We start from the raw sequence: 26,499 nt of genomic DNA on the forward strand, positions 1-26,499 counted from the left end.
TCAAAGAGTATATCTCCTAAAGAGAAGGCATTGCTTCAGGGTTTTTCTGTTATTGGTTAAAGCATTTCTTATACTTACAAAATAATTTTTAAAGCATGTAAAACTGTGGACTACAGTGTGTCACAGTCAGTGTTTGATTGTTGTGACAGGGACACCATGACCACGGCAACTCCTAGAAAGGAAAGCATTGAATTGAGGCTGGCTTAGAGTTCAGAGGTTTATTAATTCATTGTGATCATGGTGGGAAGCATGGCGGAACACAGGTAGACATGATATTAGAAAAAGAGCCAAGAATTCTACTTCTGGATTGGCAGGCAGCAGGAAGAGACCGAGACACTGGGTCTTTAAAACCTCAAAGCCCACCCTTAGTGACACACTTCCTCCAACAAGGCCACAGCTCCTAATAGTGCCCCTTTCTGTGGGTTTGTGGGCCTGTGGGGCCATTTTCATTCAAACTACTTCATAGTGTTATATATTTGGTATAGTTTCAGTTGTTAAAATATATCAAATTGATTCCAGGACAGCCAAGGTTACACATAGAAACCTGTGTTGAATGTCCCTCCCAATGTTAATTGAACATATTTTTTTTAATTGTGAAATTGATCTTCAGCAATGAAACTAGTATGGTCTACTACTTTGTGTGTGTGTGTGTGTGTGTGTGTGTGTGTGTGTGTGTGTGTGTGTGTGTGTGTGTAGTTTATTATCATGTGTAGGATAATGTTAGGTACATAAAAATAATTTTTTTATTGAAAATGTTAAAAAATTTTGCTGATAGTATTTATATTGAAAAATAAAGTATCAGTTATGTTCATGGCTTATTTTGTAGGATAATGTTAGGTACATAAAAATAATTTTTTTATTGAAAATGTTAAAAAATTTTGCTGATAGTATTTATATTGAAAAATAAAGTATCAGTTATGTTCATGGCTTATTTTGTTAAAAAAAGAATTCATTTTCTTATATCTGAAAAGAATGTATGGACATACTCAGATGTCTGTCCTGGTTAACTCTGAATATAGGGCCACAGGCAGTGTATTATTTTATTTCTTCTAATCTACATTGTATTTTCTTTTTGTTTTCTAAAAATGCCTTTATTGATTGTGTGTAAATCATGTAGCACTAGCCAAGGTTCTGCTTGCAGAGCTTTGCTTTTTCTGTTTGTAACTATAGACCATTGATTGCTGACAGGGGCCCCCTGTACTGGTTACAAAGCTGAAAATAAACAAACCAGAAACAAACAAAAACTCCTGCTTAAGGAGGTCAAGAAAGAAACACCCCAGCATTTAGTCAGCCATTGCTACAGCTGTGCAGCGCTTTTCTCTTTAATTCTCAGCTTCTTCCTTTTACACAGAGCAGTGAGACCTGTTTGTTCTGGACCAGTGCTCTGTAGGAGACTACACTGGGAGCCAGTATCCTTGTACTCTTTTGTTACTTTACAGCCATCAAGACTTGCATGGAGATCTGATGAGGAAGGGACAAAATGGGTCCTTGTCTGAATTTCAAAAGCTTTTTTAAATGAGGAAAATGTATAAAAAGTTTGAACTACTGGATATAAAAATTACTAAAAAATGATCATTGCTTTGCACAATAATTATAATAGTTGCATCTTTAAAAGACCTGAAAAATGGTAGTCCAACTTTTCAAAAAAGCTGCTATCAGCCAAGAACAGAACTAAGAGCCTAGAAGGCCCACGGAGGAGTAAGCACTGTGTTCTCGGGGCACCTGCTCTTTAGCATATGTTACCATGTGTGCCTTAGTAGGGAGTGCCAATGTAGCAAGGGATCCGTTCACCAACCATCCATTGTGTCTACAGTCTGTTGACCAGTGAAGACCTGTGTCTGTGTATAGTGTTCCTCTTAATCCACAACTCAGTGTAGCATAAAAAGCTCACTAATTGATTTTTGTTGCATATAAACATTTCCTTCTAGTCATCTTTCTCCCCTAGTCTCCCTCACTGAACTCATTTACAACAATCTTTTTTTTTTGGAGTTGGTGTTTTTATCTAATCCCAGGGTGTCTTGAAGTCCTGACTCTTCTCTCTGAGCCTCCCATATGATGGGGTGTATTAGCTTCATGACTACTAGCATGTACAGTACCCTCATAAAATACAGTATGAGGGCTGGTGAGGCAGCTCAGTGGGTCAGGCCCTCTCTGCTGAGCCTGACGATCTGACTTCAGTTCCCAGTGGAAGGAGAGAACTGACCCCTGCTAGTTGTTCTCTAACCTTTGACTCCTTGACCACATAGGCATGTCCTCCCCTGCCCCCAGCCACGACACTGATTTTTGTAAAGTTTTAAGTAAAATAAAGTATGAGACAAATGAGTTAGAGTAGATAAAAATAAAAGAATTTGTGTTGTTTTGTAAGGTTTCTTTGTTATTGTGACTCAGTTATAGTAGATCGAATACCCAACGTTGATTTCTTTCCCAAGTGACTGTTTTTGGAATTGGCTGACAGCATAGATGAACTTTTTTTTTTCTGGTATAGTTGTTTTTTCTGATACAGTTATAAAATTTTTCAGAAAAACAATTCGCAGTTTACTGTATATGTACCATTTACTATTGGTGTATTTACACAAACTTTTTTTAGTATATATGTTTATTAACTGGTGTTTTAGAATAATTACATACTATTACATTTAATTAGTAAACTTTCCCATGTTTGTTACAGTTTTGAACCCGCCCTTTTGATGCCTTAGTACATTCACACGTTTTGGGAAACAATCTAAGATGAGTTTAGAACTGAGGTTCTCATTGTGGTCCCTTAATATTAGAGATGTTCAGAGTTGAAGTAATTGTATTGAAAGAGTAGTGCTGTACTGGTTTATTCAGGATAAATAGTTACTATGGCTTGTTCCTTTTTATTTTTTCGTGTGTTCTTGTATATCTGTATTTACACACGTGTGTGTATGGAGAACAAAGGTCATTTACAGTGTTTTCTTTGGCTGCTTTCTACCTTGTTTGTTGAAGAAAGGGTCTCTCCCCAGGGACCCTGCTTTGCCTCCTGGCGCAGTAACAGGCTTACAGTCTTATTCTGCCACCCTGCCTTCGTGTGGGTGCTGGGATCCAAACTCTGCTCTGCATGCTTGTGTAGCCAGTACCTTACTGCCGCTATCTCCACGTCTTCATGGCCATCCCTGTAGGTAGCTTAGCTGCTGAAATAAAGGTAAAGTCATTATTATTATTTCCAGACTTGCTCTTGCCTGAGACGTGGTCTCTCATGAAACTGGAAACAGGCATTTGTTATCCGCCAGCTTGAGTTAAGCATATGTAAAATTTGGCTTAAATAGTAGGGCTGTGTATTTACTGCACTGGTGATTGCACACACCATGGCTTTGTGCATTCTAGGCACGTGCTCTGCCCCTTGGCCGTGTCCACCCTCCTGAGCTCCAGTGTAAATGATGTTTTCATTAGGTTGTAACATATTGAGCATGTGAAATAGGGAATGCTAGGTGGAAATGCTTGCCTATGAAACTCTCATCCACATAGCATCCCCTCAGAAGCTTCTACCTTTCAGACTGAAAATCAAATGCTAGAAATAGAATGCTGAAGATTTTGGAGCTCTTCATATTAATAAGTTTTAACTATTTAAAATAGTGTGTGTAGCATCTCAGTTAAATAGAGAAAAGCAAGTTGGCAAAGAAAACATCCTACAGGTTTTCTGTTGTTGCTGGAGGAAGTTTGTTTGTTATTATTTTTAGTAATTGTCTATAGTCATTTCACCTTGGGGGAATGTCCAGTCTTGTCTATTTTTAATAGGTTTTATTTTTAGGAAATTCCTTTAGTTTTGTTCCTTTATGACTTTTCAATAATTTCTTTAGAGCATATCAAAAGTCTTGAGTCTAAACAAGCATCTTTGCAGTCAGAAAACACACAGTTTGAAAGTGAGAGCCAGAAACTTCAGCAGAAACTGAAAGTAATAACTGAGCTGTACCAAGAAAATGAAATGAAACTTCACAGGTAAGAAGTGTGGGATAATTCCATTGAATGATAAGTGCAGTGCTGTAAAGTAATCATTCCCAGTCTTTCCTTTAATAGAGCCCCACACTGTGGTGAGCCCAACATCACATTATTTTGTTCCTACTTCATAACTGTAATTTTGCTACTGTTATGAATTGTACTGTAAATCTGATATGTAGTCCCCAAAGAGGGCCACATGTTGAAAACTGCTATTCTGAAGTGTGTGTTACATATTCATGGCATTAAAACATATGATTATTGGAAGTCATCAACTGTCTTGCACTATTCACTTTTAAGACTGTTATTTGATCTTGAAACACGGGTTTTTTTTTTGTTTTTTTTTTTTCATGGAAGAAAGTGTAAATGATGTTTGAATTTCCAAGCTATCTCACAAAATCTTCCTTAATGTCTAGTAAACAGTATCAGATAATTGCCTTTCTCCTAATTTCTTTCTCCTGTGCACATTAGTCCAGTTAATAAGTGACAGTGTCATTTGCTTGTGTTCAAGGCAGCTGCTCAGGTCATCCTAACATGTCCCCTTTGAGTCGCATATTCATCTTGTCAGCCTTTCTGTCCTGAGTATGATGGTATTTTACCTCTGCTACTGCTCTGGTGACAGTGCCATTGGCTTGTCACAGTGCCTCATGGATGTCATCTTCACACCTTAGCTTCCTGTACAGTCTTTTCTTTGTGATCACAGAAAAACTCAGAAAACATGGATTAAGGTTCCATACCTTGTCCTTCTTGGACCCCCTAAGTACATTTAAGCAGATTTAATGCACAACTGTATCTTGCCTATCAGTGCCTGCTGTAACCTGCCTTCTGGCTCTCTCTGTAGCTTATTCTATTTCTCTTTCCTTTGTGGCTCTCTGTGGACACTGGCTTTCTTGAGTTTTGGTGTATCTTAAGGTCTTTTATGCATGTTTCTTTGCCTTCAGTGGTTGGTGTTCCCCATCTGTGTTTGTATGGTTTGATCCTTTGTTTTATTTGGGTCTGGGTTCAGCTGTTATCTTAAAATGCTTCTTTGGTTGCCCTAACTAAGACAATACCTGAACATCAAGTGTGTCCTCCACCTGCTACGAAATTTAAACTTTGTGAGAAATACTATATATTTTTGCTTATATTCCTAGCGCCTAAACTGGGAGGAAAATGGTAGGTTTTCTGTCAAAATTGACAACAAAATGTGAATTTTGTTGAGCATACGCATATGTATCCTCAGTGCACTTACCTATTGATGTTAGGCTGTACTTATGTATGCCCACATGGAGGCAGAGAGAAGACCCTCCAGGTACTGATTCTTCATACGTTCTGGATGTAAAGTTGGTCTGTTGATAAAATTGGTTTGTAACCTTAAAAAGCCCGTTCTTACAGAGCTTTCATGGCCTTTCATTGATGTGCTGAGAATGATAAAGGATTTGAGTTTCCCAGTGTGACTGAGCGCTTCCAGTTGAGGACGAATGCAGCTTCTTTCAGTTCTCAGTCTGTAAACGAGTACCCTTTTTGCAGTTAGTTACTCAGGGCCACAGAATGCATTGAGAACCGTTTATTTGCTGACTTAACTGTTCACATGGATCCACTCATATGCTTGAGTGCTGTTGAGTGTTCCTGATGGTAAGAAGGCCATGATGTATTTTGTGCAGAAAATACCACATATCAGATACATTGTGTTTGGGAATAATTTACAGTGTTGTTGTCTGTGAGTTTAATGTTAGAAAATCTGCAATATAGATAAACTAAGACATCTTTTATTTGTGAGACTGTTTCATGTGACTACGTGCTGGCTTGACCTTGATATAAAGTCAGCGATGACCTTCAACCCCTCATCTTCCTGTTTCACTCTCAAGTGCTCAGATGACAGGCGTTTGCCACCACTGTATTCTTTATAAAATACATTATTTTAGATTATGTGTATGTGTGTGGGTCTGTGCACATGAGTGCTAGTGACTGCAGAGGCCAGAAGTGTTGGATGCCCCTGGAACTATGGATACCTGCAGTTCTGAGGCACTAGGCATGGGTTCTGGAAACTGAACTCAGATCCTCTGCAAGAACAGTGTGGGCTCTTTCTTACCTTGCCGAACTATCTCTCTAGCGCATAAATATTTATTTCTATTTTCTGTGAATGTGTGAGTTTCTACATCTATGTCTATGTGGCACATGTGTGCCTGGCACCCTCCAAGGGCAGAGGATGGCCTTGGGTCCCTTGAAACTAGAGTTACAGATGTTTGTGAGCCGCCATGTGGGTACTAGAACAACTATGCAAGAGCAATGAATGTTCTTAAACACTGAGCCATCTCTCTAGCCCCTGGCAAGTTTTAAATAAAGTATCTATATATAAAACAAAGTTGTGTACTGTTTAGTCAGTAGGTTTTATCAAGAGAGGTTAACAGAATAGTAGACTTGCATTATTCCCAGGAAAAGTGGCCCCCATATTTGCTAATTAACCATTTGTGGTCACTTAGAATAGAATGAGCTCAGTAACAAAAATACACTCATTGTATTTGAGAAGAGTAGAGAATGTTGAAGCTCTGTTGACATATGACTGCTGGATTGTTAGCTATTCTCTGTCACTCCCAACCTCTGTATTGCACTCATTCACATGGGCCCATCAATCAGTAAGCAGGAAAGTGCCCCACAGACTCGGCTACAGCGTAGTCTTGTGGGAGTATTTTCTTAGTTGAGGTTCCTTTTCCCAAATGTCTGTAGTTTGTGAGAAGTTAAGTGGCACGACTTTTTGTATCCCCAAATATTATATATTCTGTTCTGAAGATACTCAGAATTACACCACTGGTTCTTCAAGGAAGGAAAGAGAAAGTTGGTAGAACTGTTAAAATGCTAGATTTGATTCTTACCTGTATAGGCTATAATGTAATATAGGCTCAGTCATTTTCTAGATTTCTTTTTTAGCTTCAGATTCAAATGCACATACCCTCTTGCATGTGGTCTTTACAGTAGTGTATGGGAATTGCTTTGTGGGATGCATCAGTTCTGATGTAATTTTAAAAATGTTTTGTTTTGATGATTTTCATGACTTTCGTGTGTTGATTATACTTTTTGAAGTTAGTATTGGGAAGAAGTGAATATTAGAACCCAGGAGCTGTTTTAAATGTGTGATTCTTTAAAGGCCCACCAGTGGAACTTACTTTGATGATGCCATTTTCTCTTGCTGTGGTAAACACCATGACTAAACACTAAACAGAACATGGCAAAAAACAAAACCCAAAAATACTGTGATCAAGGCAGCAGGTAGAAGGGAGAGCCTGTAGTGGTAGGGGGAACGTGGACACTGGGAGATTATAACCTAAGCCTGAAGAAGACAGAATACTGGAAGTAGGGAGAGGCAGTATACTCCCAAGGCCTGTGTCCAGTAATGGTCATGTGATACATAATGGCACGTTGGTCAGCTATGAATTATAGATATGATGATGCTTTTATGACACTGCCACCACTGCTTGTTAGCTATCTTGGACTGTGTATGTACATTCTGACGTCCACAGAGTAAGGAAATGGCTTCTTGGTGCATTTTTCAGAGATCTGCTGTTGTATTAGTTTTCTCTGTATTATAGTTTCCTTTTTGTGTACAGGAAGAATAGTTCCTTCTGTATAGCTGCTGGCTACTTAACTGCCCCTGAAAAACTGAACAACAGTTTCTGGCACACACTAATGTCTCAGCGAGTTACCTGTTACCCTCTCTTAGTAGAAGAAGTAAGGAGTGACAGGATTACTGGTGATCTTTATTTTATTAGCAAACTTAGAAGGCCTGAAACCAAATCCTTCATTTTAACTACCAATTAAAAGTATGGGGGCAGGTGTGGTTGCACAGACCTTTAATCCTAGCCCCCAGGAAGCAGAGACGGCCTGATCTTTTATCCAATATAAAAATTAAAAGGCCAGCCTGGTCTACACAGTGAATTCCAGGCCAGCCAGGGCTACATTGTGAGACCCTGTCTTAAAAAACAACAACAAAAACAAAAAGCGAAAAGCCATAGTTTATTAGTTGTCAGCTTCTTATTAACAAACATAATGCTTTATTACAGGAAATCTTGATAAAAGTTTTTATTAATTTTTATATTGGATAAAACATTTGAGACTGTTAATAGCAGTAGCACTGTAATGAGCAAAATATAATCTTGGGTTCATAATGCTAAATTTTGTGTCAGAAATACACAGATCCTTTGCATGTGACCCTTGCGGTAGCATATGGCCATTGCTTTGTGGGATACATCAGTTCTGGTATGATTTTAAAGATGCAGTTGGTTATATGTATTACATACATTAAAAGAAATAAAATACTCCTTTTTTGTTTGTTTTTAAAATTATTTTATTTATTTACATTCCAGTCATTGCCCTCCCTCCAGTTCTTTCTCCCACGATTCCTCATTCCAGTCCTTCCCATTCTAGATCAAATCATCCATTTCCTCTAGATTTTCCAACTTTGTTGATTATAGGCTTTAGTAGTATGATCTGATGATTTTCTTAATTTCCTCAATTTCTGTTGTTATATCTTCTTCATTTCTGAGTCTGTTAATTTGGATCCTGTCTTTGTGCCCTTTACTTAGTTTGGCCAGGAGTTTATCTTGTTGATTTTTCTTAAAGAATCAGCTCTTGGTTTTGTCCATCCTTTGTCTCATTTTCTTTATTTCTAACTGGTTGATTTCAGCTCTGAGTTCTGACTATTTCTGGCTATTTCTACTCCTCTTGCGTGAGTTTGCTTCTGTTGTAGAGTGTTCAGGTGTACTTTTAAGTTGCTTGTATGGGATCTCTCCAATTTCTTTATGAAGGTATTTCGTGCTATGAAATTTCCTCTTAACACTGCTTTCATTGTGTCCCATAAGTTTGGGCATGTTCTATATCCATTTTCATTGAATTTTTATTTCTTCCCTGACCAAGTTATCATCGAGTAGAGCATTGTTCAGCTTCCATGTGTATGTGGGCTTTCTGTTGTTTCTGTTGTTACTGAAGTTCAGTCTAGGTCCATGGTGATCTGATAGGATGCATGGAATTATTTCTGTTTTCTTGTATCTGTTGAGGCTTTTTTTAATGTCTGATTATATGGTCAGTTTTGGAGAAGGTTCCATGAGGTTCTGAGAAAAAGGTATATTCTCATGTTTTGGGGTGAAATGTTCTATGGATATCTGTTAAATCCATTGGGCTCATCACTTCTGTTAGTTTCACTGTGTCTCTGTTTATTTTCTGTTTCAGTGACCTGTCTATTGGTGAGAGTGTAGTGTCAAAGTCTCACTATTAATGTGTAAAGTTCAGTGTATACTTAGTGCTTTAGTAAAATTCGTATTACAAATATGGGTGCCCTTTCATTCAGGGCATAGACGTTCAGAATTGGACTCCTCTTGATGAATATGAAGTGTCCTTCTCCATTTCATTTGCTAACTTTTGGTTGTACTCTTTGTTTTAAGGAAATTAACAGTAGAGGAAAATTACCGATTAGAGAAAGAAGAAAAACTTTCCAAAGTAGATGAGAAAATCAGCCATGCGACGGAGGAGCTGGAGACCTACAGGTATAAAGCACACATTCTTTTTGGGAAACTCAGTAGCAGGCAGCAGTAACTAAAATGATGGTGTTGGTTTGTTTGTTTGAGACATGGTTTCTCTGTGTAGCCCTGGCTGTCCTGGAATTCATCATATAGGCCAGGCTGACCTTTAACTCAGAGATTTGTCTTTCTCTGCCTCCTGAGTGCTGGTACTACATGCGTGCACCAGCACCACCAGCAGCAGCAGCAGCAGTGAAATGGCTTATATTTTTATTTCATTACTTTTCATTTAGATTTCTTTGTATTCAGAAACTATAAGCTATAACTATTTTCAGGTATTCCGGGAGGGGGGGCAGAATGATCACAAGGTCAAGGCCAACCTTAGCTAAATAGTGAGTTTGAAGGCAGATGAAGGGAAATGGAGAGAACAGTTAATTCAAGGTCAAATTGCTTTGTTCAAATGGGGAAGAATGCACAGATTAATGTTCAGTAAATGTGCTATGGAATGAGGCGATCACAGCTGGCATTGGAGCAAGTACTTAGCTATAGTCTTTGGTTCAGGCCTCAGTGGATCTAAGGAAATTGTAGGATGTGTATCAGAAAGAGGCTAAGCAAAGTGGCACTTTTGATCATAGTGGGACTTCTCCTCACTCCAGGAAGGGTAAGTTGCATTTTGTCTAGCAGAGATTACCGTTGTTTCAGTAAGGCAGTAGGTCTTGTTTTGTCTTCTAAAGTTCCTTTCCTGGGACTCTGAGATTACAGGCATCTGAGTTAATCTCTCAGGAGTCTACGTCCTGAAAATGTAAACCTGAGGACCAGGATGGTGGCATGTGTCTGTGACTCCAGCACTTGGGATGGAGAGAGGAGATTATAAATTTGCTCAAGGCCAGGCTAGAATAGATGGTGAGACCTTGTTTGTTGTATAAATTCTCGTGTGACATTGTTTTAGCCACACCCAAGCAGTGGTATTCATACACTTAATTGAAGTCAAAATTAAGGCAGGAAACCTGCTTTGGGGGTGGCAAATGCCTTTGATCCCAGCACTCAGGAGGCAGAAGCAATTGAATCTCTGGCTGGGTTCCAGGCCAGCCTCCCCAGTGCTGGGATCAAAGCATGCATTACCATCCCTGTTCATGCCTTTGTAGTCATGTGCTCTCATTTCTTACTACATGTTTCCATAGTGGAGTAACTACTTGTTCCTTATAGGCAGCGTGCCAAGGATCTTGAAGAAGAGCTGGAGAGAACAATTCATTCTTACCAGGGGCAGGTATGTGTGTGACTTCTGTTGTATACACAAAACAGTTTGACTCTAGAACTGATGTAGGACTGTAGCTTCTTTTCCTCCTGAGGAGTTCAGAGTCTGTGATACAGTTCCAGGGAGCTAAAGATTCTGAAATCAAAATTACAAATGAGGATTATGGAGTCAAAATAAATGTCTGTCACCTTTGCAGCCCCATGGTGGGCTCCTTATCTGTCCTTATCAAGTTATCGCATGTGGTTTGTTGGCATTATGAAAACTTACGTTCAGTTTTTGTTTACAAGTTCAGTAGAATATCATGTGTATGCATGAAAGCATATTTTCAAATACTTGAACTGTTTCTTTAGAAATGGTGGGGCAGCTTGAGTTTATAGCTTGTGCACTAAATTTTAGTTCTGGGAGTGAATTTTTTTTATTTAAAATTTTTTTAATAACTTTATTTTTTAGGTTATTTCTCATGAAAAAAAAGCACATGATAACTGGGTAAGTTTTAAGTCTTTCTAAAGCCCTTAGAAAATATACTAGTCATTTTAGATTAGGAAAAAATACACAGTATTTAAAAAGTAATCACTTTCTATTAATTTTATTAATTTTACCAGCGATGAAAATAGTATTAGAGACCACAGGCTATATTGAGAAGTGGTTATCTCTTATTTTATACTTTTCTTTCTCAATACACTTAGTTATAAAATCACATAAGTTATAAATTCCTTTTAATGGACTCCCGAGGTTGGAGAGATGGCTCAGCAGTTAGGAGCACTGACCTGCATTTGGTTCTGAGCATGTCAGCTGGCTCCCATGGGCCTATACTGCTAGTGCAGGTGACTTGATGCCCTTTTATGTTCTCTGTACTCCTGATCATAATTCTAGAGATTCCACTCATGTCACATTCAGCCAGAATACTCATACACGTAACACTAAATAAAATTTAAAACAAATAAGTGAATTGTTACATTTTACTAGCTAATACTGTTATTGGTGTAACATTATTGGTGTAATCATTTTTGTTCAAAATGGATTTTATGATCACATATTGGAAAATTATTTACACAAAAATCTTTGTTGATAGTACTAAAATATATTTGAGCTTTGTTTTCTGTGAATGTTTGGTTTGTTCATTGGCTAGCGTCAATTCTAATGTATGTTTCAGTTTTAAGTAAAACAAAATTGAAAGTAGAGTTTCGTTTACTTGTAAATGGTTGATGACTAGATTATTATTTTTCTGACCTTTGTATGGTAAGGAATGTTTTATATGTTCTGTGGCTAAACTGCAGAGTCCATAGAATGATTGAAAAGCATATAGAACACCATATATTTAGCCTTTGTTAATATATTTTACTACTAACACACACACACACACACACACACACACACATAGTATTTGCACATTGTTCTATGCATTGATTGTATTTAGTTTTTAGAAACATGGCCACTATGGGCATTCTGTGAAACTGTTTGTAGTTTCCCAGAATTATGGACATAATGACCGTGTGTTTCCATTGTCTTTGCTCTAAGCTTGTCTGCCAGCACGCCTCTTATGATTGGATATGTACATCATCAAATAGTTTTAGGCCCTGATAAAAATCATAGCAACATTCATTAATGAGTACCTGTTAGACTTTAGGTTCATGCTTTTGGCTGGCTCATTCCCCTTTTGAATTAATTTCCCTAATTTAAAATGTTTTGCATTGAGTTTAATAGATACAGACTCATCTATTTCCAGTTAGGATATTCTATGCTATCATGCTGATATTTAAGTTTATTTAGATAGATTTTCAAATGTATGATTTTCTTCAAGCTGGCAGCTCGGACTCTTGAAAGAAATCTCAATGATTTAAGAAAAGAAAATGCTCTCAACAGACAAAAGTAAGTTTCTTTGTGGGAATACTTTAAAAGCCAGAAATACTTTTTTCATTATATAATATTTGTATACAAAAAATAAAAAATGTAGTTTTCACAGAATCCTTTAAGAAATATCTAGTTAGTTCTACTGGGTGTGAGGTTTTATTTATTTATTTTTGTTTGTTTGAAATACCTTTTTTAGGCTACTACAGTGGCACTTAAAAGAAGCTTTTGCAAGTTATACTGTAAGAAGTGTAACTTAAAAACATTAAACCAGTGTTAGTGGACTGAAGAGAGAGTGGGTGAAAGAAAGGGTGTGTCTGGCACAGTGGTGCCTAGACCTCCTTGTTCCTCACTGGCAGAAGGATAAGTGTGTATTGGCTCAGCCCCAGGGTTGCTGGTGTTGGGTGTCATGTTGTACAGAAGAAAGTGAAAGAATAAGAGGGACAAGTAAATGCTTTTCTCAGGGTGGTAGCAGTCTTCTGGAGTGTTGGACTTGCTTGCCAAACTGTACTTCTAGCATCATTAAAAACTAGTTTTTGTCTGCTGGCTTGTAGCTCAGAAATTAAAGTCAAACAGTTTTCTTATTCTACATATAAGGTTCAGGAACAAAATGACATATGTTTAAAAATATGACATTTAAAGATACAAAATTTAGAAATAAAGTAGTAGAGTCATGTGGTGGGATTTCCAATTTCACAAGGGCAGTATGGGTAATTCAGGCTAGGGGTTCTGTGCTGTACCCCTGGCCTTTTCATTTAGAATGAGTCAGTTAATATAAAATGAGATATTTGCGTTGGTTCACCTTGAATGGTTCTCCTACTTCAGAAATGTGGACTCTGCAAGGTAGCACTCACCAGTCTAATTTTAAAGAGCCAAATAATTCCAAACACCAGTGCTCTAACAAGAAGCCAGCCACCCCAGGTCAGTGTGGGGGTATGGCAGGAGTCTGGGCAGAGCATCGTCAGGCCCTCTTTCTGCAGACACTGAGCTTGTGAGATTAGCTGCTTTGGAAGTGGCCTTTGCTTAAAATGTGTTTCTCTTGGATGAGTAACTTAGAGATGTTTGTTCTTTGTTTGCAGATTAACTGAAACAGAGTTTAAATTTGAACTTTTAGAAAAAGATCCTTATGCACTTGATGTCCCAAATACAGCATTTGGCAGAGGTAGTCTTTTTTTTTTTTTTTTTTTAAACCCCCTGCTTGAAATACATATTATATATCATTTATATATATATATATATATATATTGTATGTATAGTGTACATTAGTGTAAGTTAACATTTTGCTTAACAACAATTTGGATTTTGTAGCCAGTATTCTATTTGAAACTATTTCACTAACTTTTTAACTTTCTGGGTTTTGTTTTCCTAGCAATAATGAAAATAATTGGTATCTCCCTTTTCCAGTAGATCTCATGACAGATACTTAGTGTTTCAACTCCTTGAAAAGCCCAGTGCTCTTAATAAAAATTTCCACTAGCTGATTTTTGAGACAATGAATGAGAAATACTTAAGTGTAATGCATTGTGACTGTTTATATATTAACAATACTTGGTAATTTGCTGGATTAAAGTAAGAATTAGCATAGCTCTTTGACTTAAAGTCAGTGCAACCTTAGTCTAAAATATCATTACTATAATTATCCCAGGGAGAGGGTTATCTATCCTTTTAAAGATGCAGTTGGCATCTCTACCCATTTATTATTGAGTTAAACATTTCAGAGTAATTTTAGTTGAAGTGGAATTAAACTCCTGTTGTTATGAAAAGAAGTCTTTCTTTATAGGTGTAATCTACTTTTAATAATCTCTGGGAATCATCAAATCACTTTTGAGAGTCAACTTTCATTAAAATGTTAATATGTCTTACATGCTAAAATATCAGATTATTGAAGATTTCAGGCAGTAGCAGAGTTTGGAGTGGGACAAGAATGTGAGGCGGTTTGAGTGTAGACCTAGTGTAGGAGTCTGAGGAAGGTAAACCATGCTGTGATCTTTTTGTAAACTATTGGGTATAACAGGTACACTTGATAAGTCTTAATGTGTTTGAAGTGTGAAGTTTTTGGTATTTAAGTTCATTTTTTTGTTGTTGCTAGTTTTTGACCTTTGGAAGTATAACCACGAATTAGGAGTGATTAAGATTAAGCTCTTGTTCATCTGGATTGCAGAGAAATTTATTGGATGCATGATAGTATGTAACTGATTCTTTTACTCAGAAGGATACAAATGTGACTTTGATTCTTTGGAGTAGTTTATGTATTTATTTACTTTTAAATTCTGACTTTTACTAAAACATTTCATTGTTGAACATGGCCTGTCTGGCTCTGACATAAGTCATGCACTTGTATATTGTAAACCTTCTGTTTGAAATATTGGGAAGGAATATCAAAATCCCATCTGGGTGTGGTGGCCGACACTGTGCCTGTTAGTCTGAGGAAAGGACAGGCTGATCTCTGAGGCTGAGGCTATCTGTACTACATGTCCAGTTCTAGTGCCACATGAGACTGTTGCAAAAGCAAACAAAGCAAACCAACCTAATGCTCCCTAACTCTCTGTAACTCCTACTAGCTCTAGCATCCTTGTTTAACCTGTATTGTTACTTATGATAAGCTAATATTTTTGTTTTGTTTGGGACTTTTTTGTCTGTTGGTTTGTTTTATGTACCATGTGTTCTGAAAATTGCATTTATTTAATCACATAATATTTGTCTGGGAGCTTGTGGCTTGCCCTCAGCATTGCACAGATTAAACATAGTGACATTCAATATAGACAGAAACATCTTCACATTTTAAAAATAATAGCTCTCTCTGGGCTGAAGAAATGACTGAGCTGTTAAGAGCACTTACTGCTCTTCCAGAGGACGTGAGTTCGCTTCCTAGTACCCATGTGTTCCTGTTAACGTCAGCTCAGCGGATCCACTGCCTCTTGTAGACTACTGCCACTCACATGTACATACCTACACATAGACAAACACATATGTGCAAAGTTAAAAATAAAACCTTTAAAATCATCAGAATAAGTGTAAAGGTGACAGAATTCAAGTTCTGGGTATTCATATACATAATCTAATGTTTTAATTGTGTAATATCTAACTTGTTAACACAGCTTTTTAAAAGCTCCGTATTTTATTTAATCCTGTGTAGTGTTCATGCACAGATGAAACTGGCAGGAGGGTAACCTGATGACAGTTGCTGAATGGGATGCTAATGTTTGGGTACAGCTAACTGGATATGCATTTATATCTGCTGTTTTAATTATTCCAGAGCACTCCCCATATGGTCCCTCACCATTGGGCCGACCTCCATCTGAAACGAGAGCTTTTCTCTCTCCTCCAACCTTGTTGGAGGGTCCACTCAGACTCTCACCTTTGCTTCCAGGGGGAGGAGGAAGAGGTATATTTTATTAAACATTTTAATACTCTAAATTTTTTCCTTCCTTTATATTTTCATCTTGACTTAACATTCGAAATAATCTATAAAAATACATTTGGAAAATACAGGCATTCCTTGCACTTATCAGAGATTTGCTTATTTTTTTAAACTGGGTAGAGAAGATTTGACCAGATATGATGGCACACATGCCTTTAATCCCAGCAGTTGGGCGGCAGAAGCAGGAGGATCTCTATGAGTTTGAAGCCAGCATAGTAAGCACAGCAGTTTCCAGACCATTCAGAGATGCATAGTAAGATTTTGCTTCAAAGACCAAACAAAAAGCGAAACTCTGTAGCACCTTGTTCTGATATGTTTTTCTCTTACACAGTGTAGTGCAGGTGATCATTCTAACTCTGACTTCAGTGTAGTGCAGGTAGCAGGATTTTACTGCTATGAACAGACACCACGACCAAAGCAACTCTTACAAAGAACAACATTTAATTGGGACTGGCTTACAGGTTCAGAAATTCAGTCTATTATGATTAAGGCAGGAAGCATGGCAGCATCTAGGAAAGCATGGCGCTGGGGAAGGAGCTGATAGTTCTTCATCTTGTTCCAAAGGCCACTGGGAGAAGACTGTCTTCCAGGCAGCTGAAAGCCCACTCTTGCAGTGATACACTTTTTCTAACAAGGCCAGCTCTACTCCAGTAAGGTCACACCTCCTCATAGTGCCACTCCCTATGCCAAGCTTTCTCAAGTCACCACCGTGGCCATCACAGCTCTGACACACAGTCTAATGCAGGTGACTGTCTCAACTTTGACATGTAGTTCAGTGCAGGTGACCATCCCAACTCTAACAAGCAGTGTCGTGCTGGTGGCCATCGCAACTCTGAAAGTACAGAAATCTCAGAGTGCTTTGAATGCCAGACTCTTTGGGTGTAGTACTTAAAAAGTTGTCAAATTTGAAGCATCACATATTGCAGATTTTAGGTTTATGATGATCAGCCCTGAAGGTTTGTAGTCACAAAAAAAAAAGAAAGAATAATAAGATATAGCAGTATAACCAGCATAAAATGTGTTTTTTATGAAACAGGACCAGAATGTAGAATTTTCTAAAAATATATATATGCTATATATATATATATATATATTATGTACTATATATTATATAATTTAACATTTTTAATTGTAGAAAATCAAAACACGAAAGCCCCGCCTTCCTTTTTGAATCATGAAGGAAGTCAGAAGTGTTGTGTCTTACAGAGTTTTGATGGGGCCTTTTCAGGAGACCTAACTTTTACTTACGCTTTGAGAGACTAAGCCAGGGTTGTTTGCATTGTTCCCATAGCTACATTAAGTACACGAACTGTTGATGAATGTCTCTAACCATTTATGTAAGTGACTTAACAAACTAAATGTGAAGCAGAAACAAATGAGACTATAAAACAGCAAGGCACATGAAACATACAGCAGTTTATACTGAGTCCACTTATGTCCAGAGTCTCCCAGGCAACAACAGGTCCTTCTGCTAAACCCAGTGTCATTGTACATATTTTAGAACCTCACTCTTTGGAGTTGGCTTCAGTGAGAATACCGGTTTCCCAGTGTTCACTGCCTCAGGTGAAGCAGCATGTCTCCTCTTTGCTTACTTGTTGGCCCTCAGTTTGTTCCATGTTGAATTGTTTTCACATCAAAGCTCCTGAGTTGGGTGCCAGCCGTGGATTACCTCAGGAAGATCTTTGTTTGTGTTAGTTTTGAACTAGAAACTTATAGGGAAAGGGACTCCACAAACATAGAAAGAGCCCTAGGAGTTGTACTGAACACTCCAGAATGGGGATTTGTTCTGAAGTTTACAGGACTTAGGGCTGTCAGTCAGTGCCACCACCATTTACACTACAACTTATAGAAATATGTGTCATGTCCTGTTACCTATAGCAACACAACTGAAGCCAGCCACATAACACATTTGCCATTGCACTTCAGTGATTTGTGGTATTTCCTGTACAGTGTTATCACATTTCATTAAGAGAAGAATATTCATTAAGACAAATTAATTTTGCACAGCGCTTGTGGGTAGCAGCTTGCTATACCTCAGCATAGTACCCTAGAAATAGGGTTTAATTGGCTAAACTAATTCACTGGCAGTTGAATTGCATAAGTCAAGGACTGCTTGTAGTAAAATGCATGTTTGAACTTAGAGTAAAAATTACTTTCCTTTCTCCTCTCCTGACTTTCTTCTTCCAATTAATCACTTTTAAGTGATAGTGTGTTTAGGTTATTCAATAGGTGGTTTCCTATCTACTCAAAAAGCTACAGAAGTTCTTGGTAAGTTACCAACAGGCTTAAAATCTTGTTGGATCGTGTTTCCTATGACCAGTGAAAGGAAAGAATGGCTCCTTCTACTTCCTCTTGTTATCTTGAAATTTGAAAGCTTGAATAAGATGTGTATAAGGAAAAGAAGTGAGTTTTAGAGAGTGAGTTGTATGTAACTTGTTCTTAAAACCCTTTTAAGCTCCTGTGTTTTTAGGTTTGCAATCCCTATCTGGTAGTCTCTTGGCCTGTGACTTTGGTCCTCTGGTAGCAAGTGCTGAGGAGAGCCTTTTGTGTCTCTCCTTAAGGCCTGTGTGCTTCACTCAAGATGTGCTTAGCCCAGTGGACTCCTGAGTATTCTCCCTCCCTAGTCTTCTCATAACTAATGAGGGGGAGCAAGCTAGAAGGAAATATGGGAATTTTCTAGAATGTATAATCACAGTAGGTTAGAATTAGAAATTCAAATTACACTGTTTGGTACACATTTTGGCCTCTTAATGTTAGTATAATTCACTTCCAAGGAAGTTGTCTGAAGCTGCCCGATTCATAGCAGAGTGTCTGAGATAGGTGTATAGCCTAAACTAGCTGGTGCATACCAAGCCTTCGTGACAGAACCTTCTCGTGCACATCTGTCATTTTGCTTAGTGTAAGTCTTTACAGTTTACTTTCTGTGCCTGCTTTTTCAAATTTAACCACCAGATGTAATTATAAAGTGCTGATGGTGATAATGCTTAAAGATGCATTTTATAGGCAAGTGTTGGATATTTGTTTACTTATGTATTTTATGCTATGGGTTGACCCCAGAGCCTTGTGTTAGCTAAGCAAATACTCTAATCTCTGAGCCATACACCCAGCTCATAAGCCAGTATTTTATGTACATTGCAAAATTATTTTTCCTGTTTCTTAGATTTGGTTTTGGTAGAACTATAATCTAAATGTACACTACGGAAGCTTTGTTTGAATTAGTAATTACTTTTTAAAAAGTGCCTTGATTCTATATTACAGTAGGTCTTTTGTGACACTTCTTGAGATAAAGTAGATTTAAATTTTCTTAATTAGGCTCACGAGGCCCTGAGAACCTTCTGGACCATCAGATGAACACTGAAAGAGGAGACTCAAGCTATGACAGGTTATCTGATGCTCCTAGAGCACCTTCTGATAGGTCCCTGTCACCCCCATGGGAACAAGATCGCAGGATGACAGCCCATCCACCACCAGGTGTGTAAAACAACAGTCCTATCTTAAAAATCATGATACATTTTAGAAATAAGAATAAGTCTTATAAAAAAGAATATTAGGAGGTGACAGTTTACATTGGTTTACATTAGAAGACGCTTTTCCCAATTGTTTTTGTTTCATATAAAAGTAATAATGCTTATTTGTGAAAATCTGAGTAATGTAGGGATGTATAGCTAAAAAGTAAAAATTTTCATTGTTATCTTAGCTAATATTTCTTGCCCAGAATTTAGTTACATATCTTGAGATTTAAAATGTGTGTGTGTGTATGTGTGTGTGTGTGTGTATTCACAAATACAATTATTGAAATTCTCTTACTGTTGCTGTTTGAACTCTCAGTAATCCTTCTGCATCCTGGGCAGCTTCTCCCCCCTTTCTTGAGACTCCCCAGATGGTTCTCTCTGAGGTGGCCAGTGTTCTGGCTGGCAGGTGTCCCCTACTTGGGAGTGAGGGAAGCAGCCACCTTGCAGGTTCAGGACCTGCTTATACCATACAGATCCCAGCCGTGGCTTTCCTGTAGACAGGTGCATCTGTGGATGCCAAGGACAGAGCTGAGCTTCAGGTTCTCAGACTGCAGCTGTGAACAGCAGACTGGGCTCCAGAGGCTGATCTTTCTCCTACTTGTGGCCTGCGCTGAGCCTCTTGCTGCATACACTTTTCAGCTTGTCACAGCTGTTTCCTAGGGGTTCCCAACACTGGTTGTGTCTGGTTGAATTCAAGGTTCTTAAATTATGGTTGATCTCTGGTCTCAGTCACCCAGTTAGGTCTGTTTTGTATATGTTTCCTCTCAAGATACTGCTCAGCCTTCACACTCCAAATCATTAGGGAGTAAGAATATGATTACTTTTTATTGCTGAATTCTGCCTATGAATCAGTCTCACCAAAACCTGCAATTCTGTTTGAGTCTTGTGAACACTGTGGGTCTGTCCTAGTTTAAGATGGTCAATCCCCTCTCACCAGGGATATATGGCTAAAAGTTTGGATGAAGATTCTGCTTCCCTTACCCCCCCCCCCCCCCCAGAGCCATGTGAATGGAACCATGTTTTGTTTGGTTTAGTCTCTTTGATAACATACCCATTTAGAAAAACATCTGTAGGTTCCCTTCTAGGGATTGTGAACTTCCAGTTACAAACTTTTGAGTAGTACTTTGCATGAATTCCCTTCTATAAAGCAGGCCTCACGTTCAATCAGGAAATGGTTGGTCATTCCCAAGAGTCATGGTGCTATTGGACCAGTGGGTGTATCTTCCCTGGAAGGCCGTTCCTGTAGCATGCAAAAGCCATCAGTGTTTCCATTGTTGGCTTTTCTTCTCCAGTAGACTGTATAGCTCCTTCTGGCACTATGAAAGCTAGGCTGTGGGAAGAAGTTTCTAGGTCAGTTTGAGTTCTGTCTTACAGTAGAATTTTGTTCATCTTTAGTGACCTAGCTATAGTTTGGTAAAGCCCTTTGACCCCATTTAATTTTTACTCCCATTATAATTGATAATCTGCTTTTCCTGTTCCTTTCATTTACCTTTATTAAAACCCCAACCACACAGTCAGTGAGATGGCTCAGGAGGTAAGGGTGCTTGCCAACAAGCCTGAAAAACCCAAGTTTAGTCCTTGAAATCCACATGGTAGGAAAGAACTGACTGAAGGCTGTCTTTTGAGTCTCCACACTCATGCCATGGCATATGTACACACGTGTACACACAGTATAAATGAATGTTTAAACAGCAACTGATATCTATTATAATTAAACTCTAAGAGCATATACTGTATTTCAACCAATATATTGTTAAATATCTTCCACACAATAGGCCCCAGATTTAAGGAACAGATAGATTACTTTTGTTATTGGAGGGCAAATGTATATATTTTGTTAAAGAATAAAGTCTGAGTTTCTGATATTTTGATGTACATTAGAAGCAAAATACTAGTGTATTCTCTTGAGACCTGATTAAGGATGAGTTGTTTCAGATTTCTCCACTTAATTCTCTGTCTAATTAATCCCATGTTTGAAGAAAAAGGGGGCATTCTGTTTAGAATATAAGACTCTTTATTAGCTCTTTGCTAAGATCTGACAGGTAACAAAAGTGAGTTTTAGAACTTTCCTTAGTCATGTCCCCTTACTCTTGGGATCTCATTAAATATAATTTTCTCCACTGTTTCATCTAAGTGGTTTTCTTGGCTTTGTACAGGAGAAAATTTCCAGGCTGTCTCATGTGGTTACATCAGAAGAGGAGTGACACAGTTAATGCTGGGTTCTAGAACTTCATATTATGAACCCCTGCCTAGTGAGACTGTGGAGGAGTGCTGTTTGCTGGCTTGCTCCCCAGGACACCTGCCCAGGGATGGTGCCACCCACAGTGGGCGAGGCCCTCTTCCATTGATCATAGAATTTTAAAAATGTTCTGCACCTGTACCTTCAGTTAGATCTTATGGCAGCATCTTCTGTATTGAGGTTTTCCCTTCCCTCAGATGACTTTAGCTGTGTCAAGTTGGCATAAACCAGCACAAACTGAGGACTGCATAGCCCACTTTCTTTGCTTCCAGAGTCTGGAGTTGGTAACTTCAAGTCTTCCATCACCTCTCAAGACTGAAACAGACTCCCTGTAGTTTCTTCCAGAGTGCTGAGTTCCACTAGGAATTGAGAGTCTCATTTTGCTATTCTAAATGGCCCTTGTGACCAAAGGAGAGTGGCTGAGATGCCCTTGTTTTATAGAGTTAGTGCACAAACGTGTGTGTGCAAATGCCCTTCAACTGAGCTGTGACCTTCTGCTTACCAGTTGAGACACACCTTCCTTCAGTTTGGAATAAATGCTGTAAATGTAAATGTAATTTGGGGGGAATTCTCTTTGCCCCTGGGTGTTTTACACCATTGTAGACCATTTTAGCTCTTGAATAAAAGACATAAAATACCTGTTATTTTTTATTAACAAGCTGCAAGCATTAAGCTGAGTAGGTTCTGAGCTGTCTAACCCAACTAGGCTGCTACGACCCAGCAGTATGCCCTGCTATAGGCCATCTGGCTTTGCCCTGGCTTCCTCTGCTCCACGTGTGTCCTCATGGCTGCTCTCTTAAGACCTCATGGCGAATCCCCCAGGTCCATCTCTCTTCCACCCCCCTTTTTTTTGTCGTCCTTTTCTACTCTCTGGTCAACTTTGGGACACCCTGACTAAAATCAGAAGTCCTACCCTGTCTCTCTGTCTACCTAATAAGTGTCTGATCAGCTCTTTATTAACTAATTAGAGCTGATTGAAAACAATATTTACATAACTTTGATTTGGCCATGCCTTCTTCCTAGACTGCAACCAGGTGTCTGGGCATAGAAATCAGCATCTGAATACATAGTGCACAAAACCATCCTCCAACAGAATGCTAAAAACAAAATTCTGAAGTTGGTGAAAATTTGAGCACCCACAATGTCTGCAGTATTTTTGCCCTGGTGGCAAATGTGACTCCTGTGCTGAATTTCTTACTCTGCTTTTCCTTCCCACTGAGTGTCTGCTCAGCATTTTCTTTGACATGTTGATGTGGATTCCTTGAGGTACTGTTAATAATTTTTGAAACAAGTTAGTTCTGTTTCCACAGGTTCTAAGCATTGTTTTCAGCATTCGTTTTAACATTTGATGAGTAGACGTAACTTAAATATACTCAGTAATTGAAATACTCAGATTCTAACATGTCAAAGTGTGCAAGAGTAACTTTTATTAAGTTGTTGACTAGTGCTTACCTGTAATATAGGTTCACAGTTTTTGCTTTTAATTTTTGGATGCAAAGGAAATATCTCAGTCTAATGTCTAAGCATAAGTAATTAATGAAGATATTTCAAAAAAATTATTTTCTAGGCCAACCATATTCTGATCCAGCTCCACAAAGGCAAGATAGATTTTACTCTAATTCTGGTAGACTCTCTGGACCAGCAGAACTCAGAAGTTATAATATGCCTTCTTTGGATAAAGTGGGTAAGAAATACTGTGTGTGTTTGCTTGCATGTGTGGGTAAATTTGTGTATGTATGTGATTAAATTGGGAACTGAGCAGAAGGCGGATGGATATAGCTACTATCTCAGAGAGCTCTCAAGGCCAAAATCAATTGCCCGGATTTCCCCTTTTTGTATTTCTAATTGTCTTTTTAAAAAACAGATTTTACTTATTTTTGTGTTCTGTGTGAGGGTGTTTTTGTCTGCCTTTATTTCTGTGCATCACATGCGTGCCTGATGCCTGTGGAGGCCAGAGCAAGCCGTCAGATCCCTGGAACTAGAGTTACAGATAGTTGAATGCTGGGAATTGAACCCAGGTCCTGCGGAAGAGCAGCTAAGCCATCTTTCTAGTCCTTCCTTGTTGTATCATATTACAGGCATGTCATATATATGAAAAGATTTAAAAAATTAAATAGAAAATAACTAACAAGCTGGAGAAAAGAATACGTGTTGAAGATTATTTTGGGTACCATGGTAAGGGTTTACTATATCTCCTGTGGGGTAAACGTGCCTTTGTTCCATAGCTAAGGTCTCACTGTTTTCAGTCCATTTACATATATCCTGTTTTGCATTCAAGGATATTAGGCAGCCAAATGACAATGGATGTTTGTTGGGACCTCTTTCCCACTGAAGGTGGGAAATGTGTGTTTCTGCTGTAGCACAAAGCACACAACATTAAGAAAGAACAAAATTCAGATATTAATTTGTTTTCATTGTGCATTCACTGGGTTTCATAAGGGTACTTTTACAACAAAAGTATATACTGTATACTGAGGGAATGGAGGGCAAACAGGAAAGACAGGATGTTGGGTTGCTGTCCCCCAAGAAGTTCCTTTAGGAAGCTGTTGCAGCAAGATTGCTTATGAAGTATCTGGAAAGGCATTTCCACAGGCCTCAGGCTGCTCTTGGGACCCTACTGTGGAATAATCATGTCAAGTTGTTCTCCTGCGTCAGCAAGAGGAGGGGAACATATCCGTGTCATCTGGTTCTGTAAATAGTCTAGGAATGGGAGCAAGAACTCAGGAATTTTTTTCCTGGTTTAATTCTTTTTTATTTTTTTATTTTTTTGTCTAGATGGGCCAGTATCCTCAGAAATGGAATCCAGTAGAAACGATACCAAAGATGATCTTGGTGTAAGTATTAAAAATTAAATTCTACTCATGTATCATAACCAGTTTCTTAGTTTTACTAGAATGAAGTAGAACTGTTCTACTTTGTGATATTAATATATTATTAAAACATACTTCTTCTTAGGATTAATACTGTTCCTTTCTGGCTATGGTTTTTTTTTTCACCTATGGTGAAATATTCCAAATCACAAGGCAGGTTTTGGTGGTACCTGTAATCCTGGCATTTTGGCAGGCTGTGGCAGGAGGACTGTGAGTTCAAAGTCAGTGTGGTTACATAATGAGATGTTATCTCAAAAAGCCAGATGATGGGCTGGAGAAATGGCTTACAGGCTAAGAGCACTGGCTACTCTCCTAGAGGACTGGGTTTGCAATTGCGTGGTATCTTAAACCATCCTTAACTCCAGTCCCAGTGCATCTGAAGCCCTGTTCTTATCTTCCAAGAATTGTACATAGCTGTGCATGTGTGCAGACATACATGCAGGTAAAATACATATACACATATGGTATAAAAAAAAACAAAAAACCAAGAAGAAACCTGACAGCTCCCCCCTTAAGAACAGCACTACTACTTTCAGATGGGTTTTTAAAGCTACCTTACTTGCTGAACACAGTTTTAGAATTTCTTCCTTGAAATCTTACTTGAATCTTAACGTATATTTTAGTTTTAAAGTATAGCATTGATTTTGGTCATTTTGAAAATATCAGTATTTTTTTTCTCATTAGTTTATTTATTCAATTTACATCCTAATCATAGCCTCCATCTCCTTCCAGTCCCTTCCCGACACAGCCCTTCCCCCTTCATCTCTGAGAAAGTGGAGGTCCCCACTAGATACCAACCCACCCTGGTACCTCAGATCACTGCAGGACTAGGTACATCCTTATTGAGGCCAGACAAGACAATTTAGTTAGGAGTACAGGATTCACAGGCAGGCAAGAGAGTCAGGGTAAGCCCCCACTCTGACCCTTGTGAAGACCAAGCTGTACATTTGCTACTTATGTGAGGAGGCCTAGGTCCAGCCCATGCATGCTCTTTGGTTGGTGGATCAGTCTCTGGGAGCCCTGAAGGGTCCAGGCTAGTTGAGTCTGTTGGTTCACTTGTGGAGTCTCTATCCCCTCCAGGTCCCTCAGTCCTTCCCCCAACTCTTCCACAAGACTTCCTGGGCTCCGTGTAATGTTTGGCTGTGAGTCTCTGCATCTGTTTCAGTCACTGCTGAGTGGATCCTCTCAGAAGACAGCTATGCTAGGTTCCTGTCTGCAAGCATCACAGAGGATCACTAGTAGTGTCCGGGACTGGTGCCTGTCCCTGAGATAGATTCCAAGTTGGGCCAGTCATTGCTTGGCCACTCCCTCAGTCTCTGCTCCATCATTATCCATGCACTTCTTGTAGGCAGGACATACTTTGTGTCAGAGGTTTTGTGGGTGGGTTGGTGTCTTTATCCCTCCACTGGGAGTCCTTCCTGGCCACAGGAAGTGGCCACTTGAAGCTTCATATCCCCCGCTGCTAGGGGAATCCGCTGGAGTCACCCTCTATCCCAGGTCTCTGGCAGGTCCTAGAGATGCTCTGTGCCCCCCTCCTCCATCTCTGTTTACTTGGCTGATTCTCCCTACACCTGATACCCCCTTTGTTCCCCTTCTCATCTCCAAAATACCAGTATCTTAACATTTGCTTTTTACATGTGTTTGGCAACAGTGTGGTTTTAAGTGTCTATTTTGATATGCTTGAACCGTGCCTAAGTTTTAGTTGAGCTAGGTAGTCTATTAACTACCATGCTTAAAGTTTTCTGTTGAGTTAGTAAAAATACATGTTAACACGAAGCTGGTATGCTTGTATGCCGATGTGGACAGCTGAGTCTGTTTGCAACTTTCTAGAGTGTCACGGACCACTTTCGGCATAGTGCCTAGAAGCTTTCTTTTATGCCTAATGTTCCCAGGAAAGGAGCTGTGAATTGA

At 38.8% G+C, this 26,499-nt stretch overlaps 1 protein-coding gene across 8 annotated transcripts in view; it reads left to right on the forward strand.

Moving 5' to 3' along the window:
• The window catches only part of MIA2 (MIA SH3 domain ER export factor 2), a gene marked incomplete at its 5' end in the record, with an annotated part of 83,224 nt that overhangs the window by 55,208 nt on the left and 1,517 nt on the right, over positions 1–26,499 (forward strand). For 6 of the 8 annotated variants that reach the window (XM_080929580.1, XM_080929581.1, XM_080929583.1 and 3 more), the window contains 10 exons: positions 3,819–3,957; positions 9,369–9,470; positions 10,650–10,710; positions 11,149–11,184; positions 12,500–12,567; positions 13,626–13,708; positions 15,803–15,931; positions 19,280–19,438; positions 23,286–23,402; positions 24,494–24,552. In XM_080929580.1, the coding sequence (XP_080785706.1) occupies positions 3,819–3,957; positions 9,369–9,470; positions 10,650–10,710; positions 11,149–11,184; positions 12,500–12,567; positions 13,626–13,708; positions 15,803–15,931; positions 19,280–19,438; positions 23,286–23,402; positions 24,494–24,552 (953 nt within the window). The remainder of the gene's footprint in view (positions 1–3,818; positions 3,958–9,368; positions 9,471–10,649; positions 10,711–11,148; positions 11,185–12,499; positions 12,568–13,625; positions 13,709–15,802; positions 15,932–19,279; positions 19,439–23,285; positions 23,403–24,493; positions 24,553–26,499) is intronic. The other 2 variants (XM_080929586.1, XM_080929587.1) reach the window with 1 other exon arrangement.

The sequence above is a fragment of the Micromys minutus genome, assembly GCF_963924665.1.
Source record: "Micromys minutus genome assembly, chromosome: 1".
Taxonomy (NCBI): Eukaryota; Metazoa; Chordata; class Mammalia; order Rodentia; family Muridae; genus Micromys; species Micromys minutus.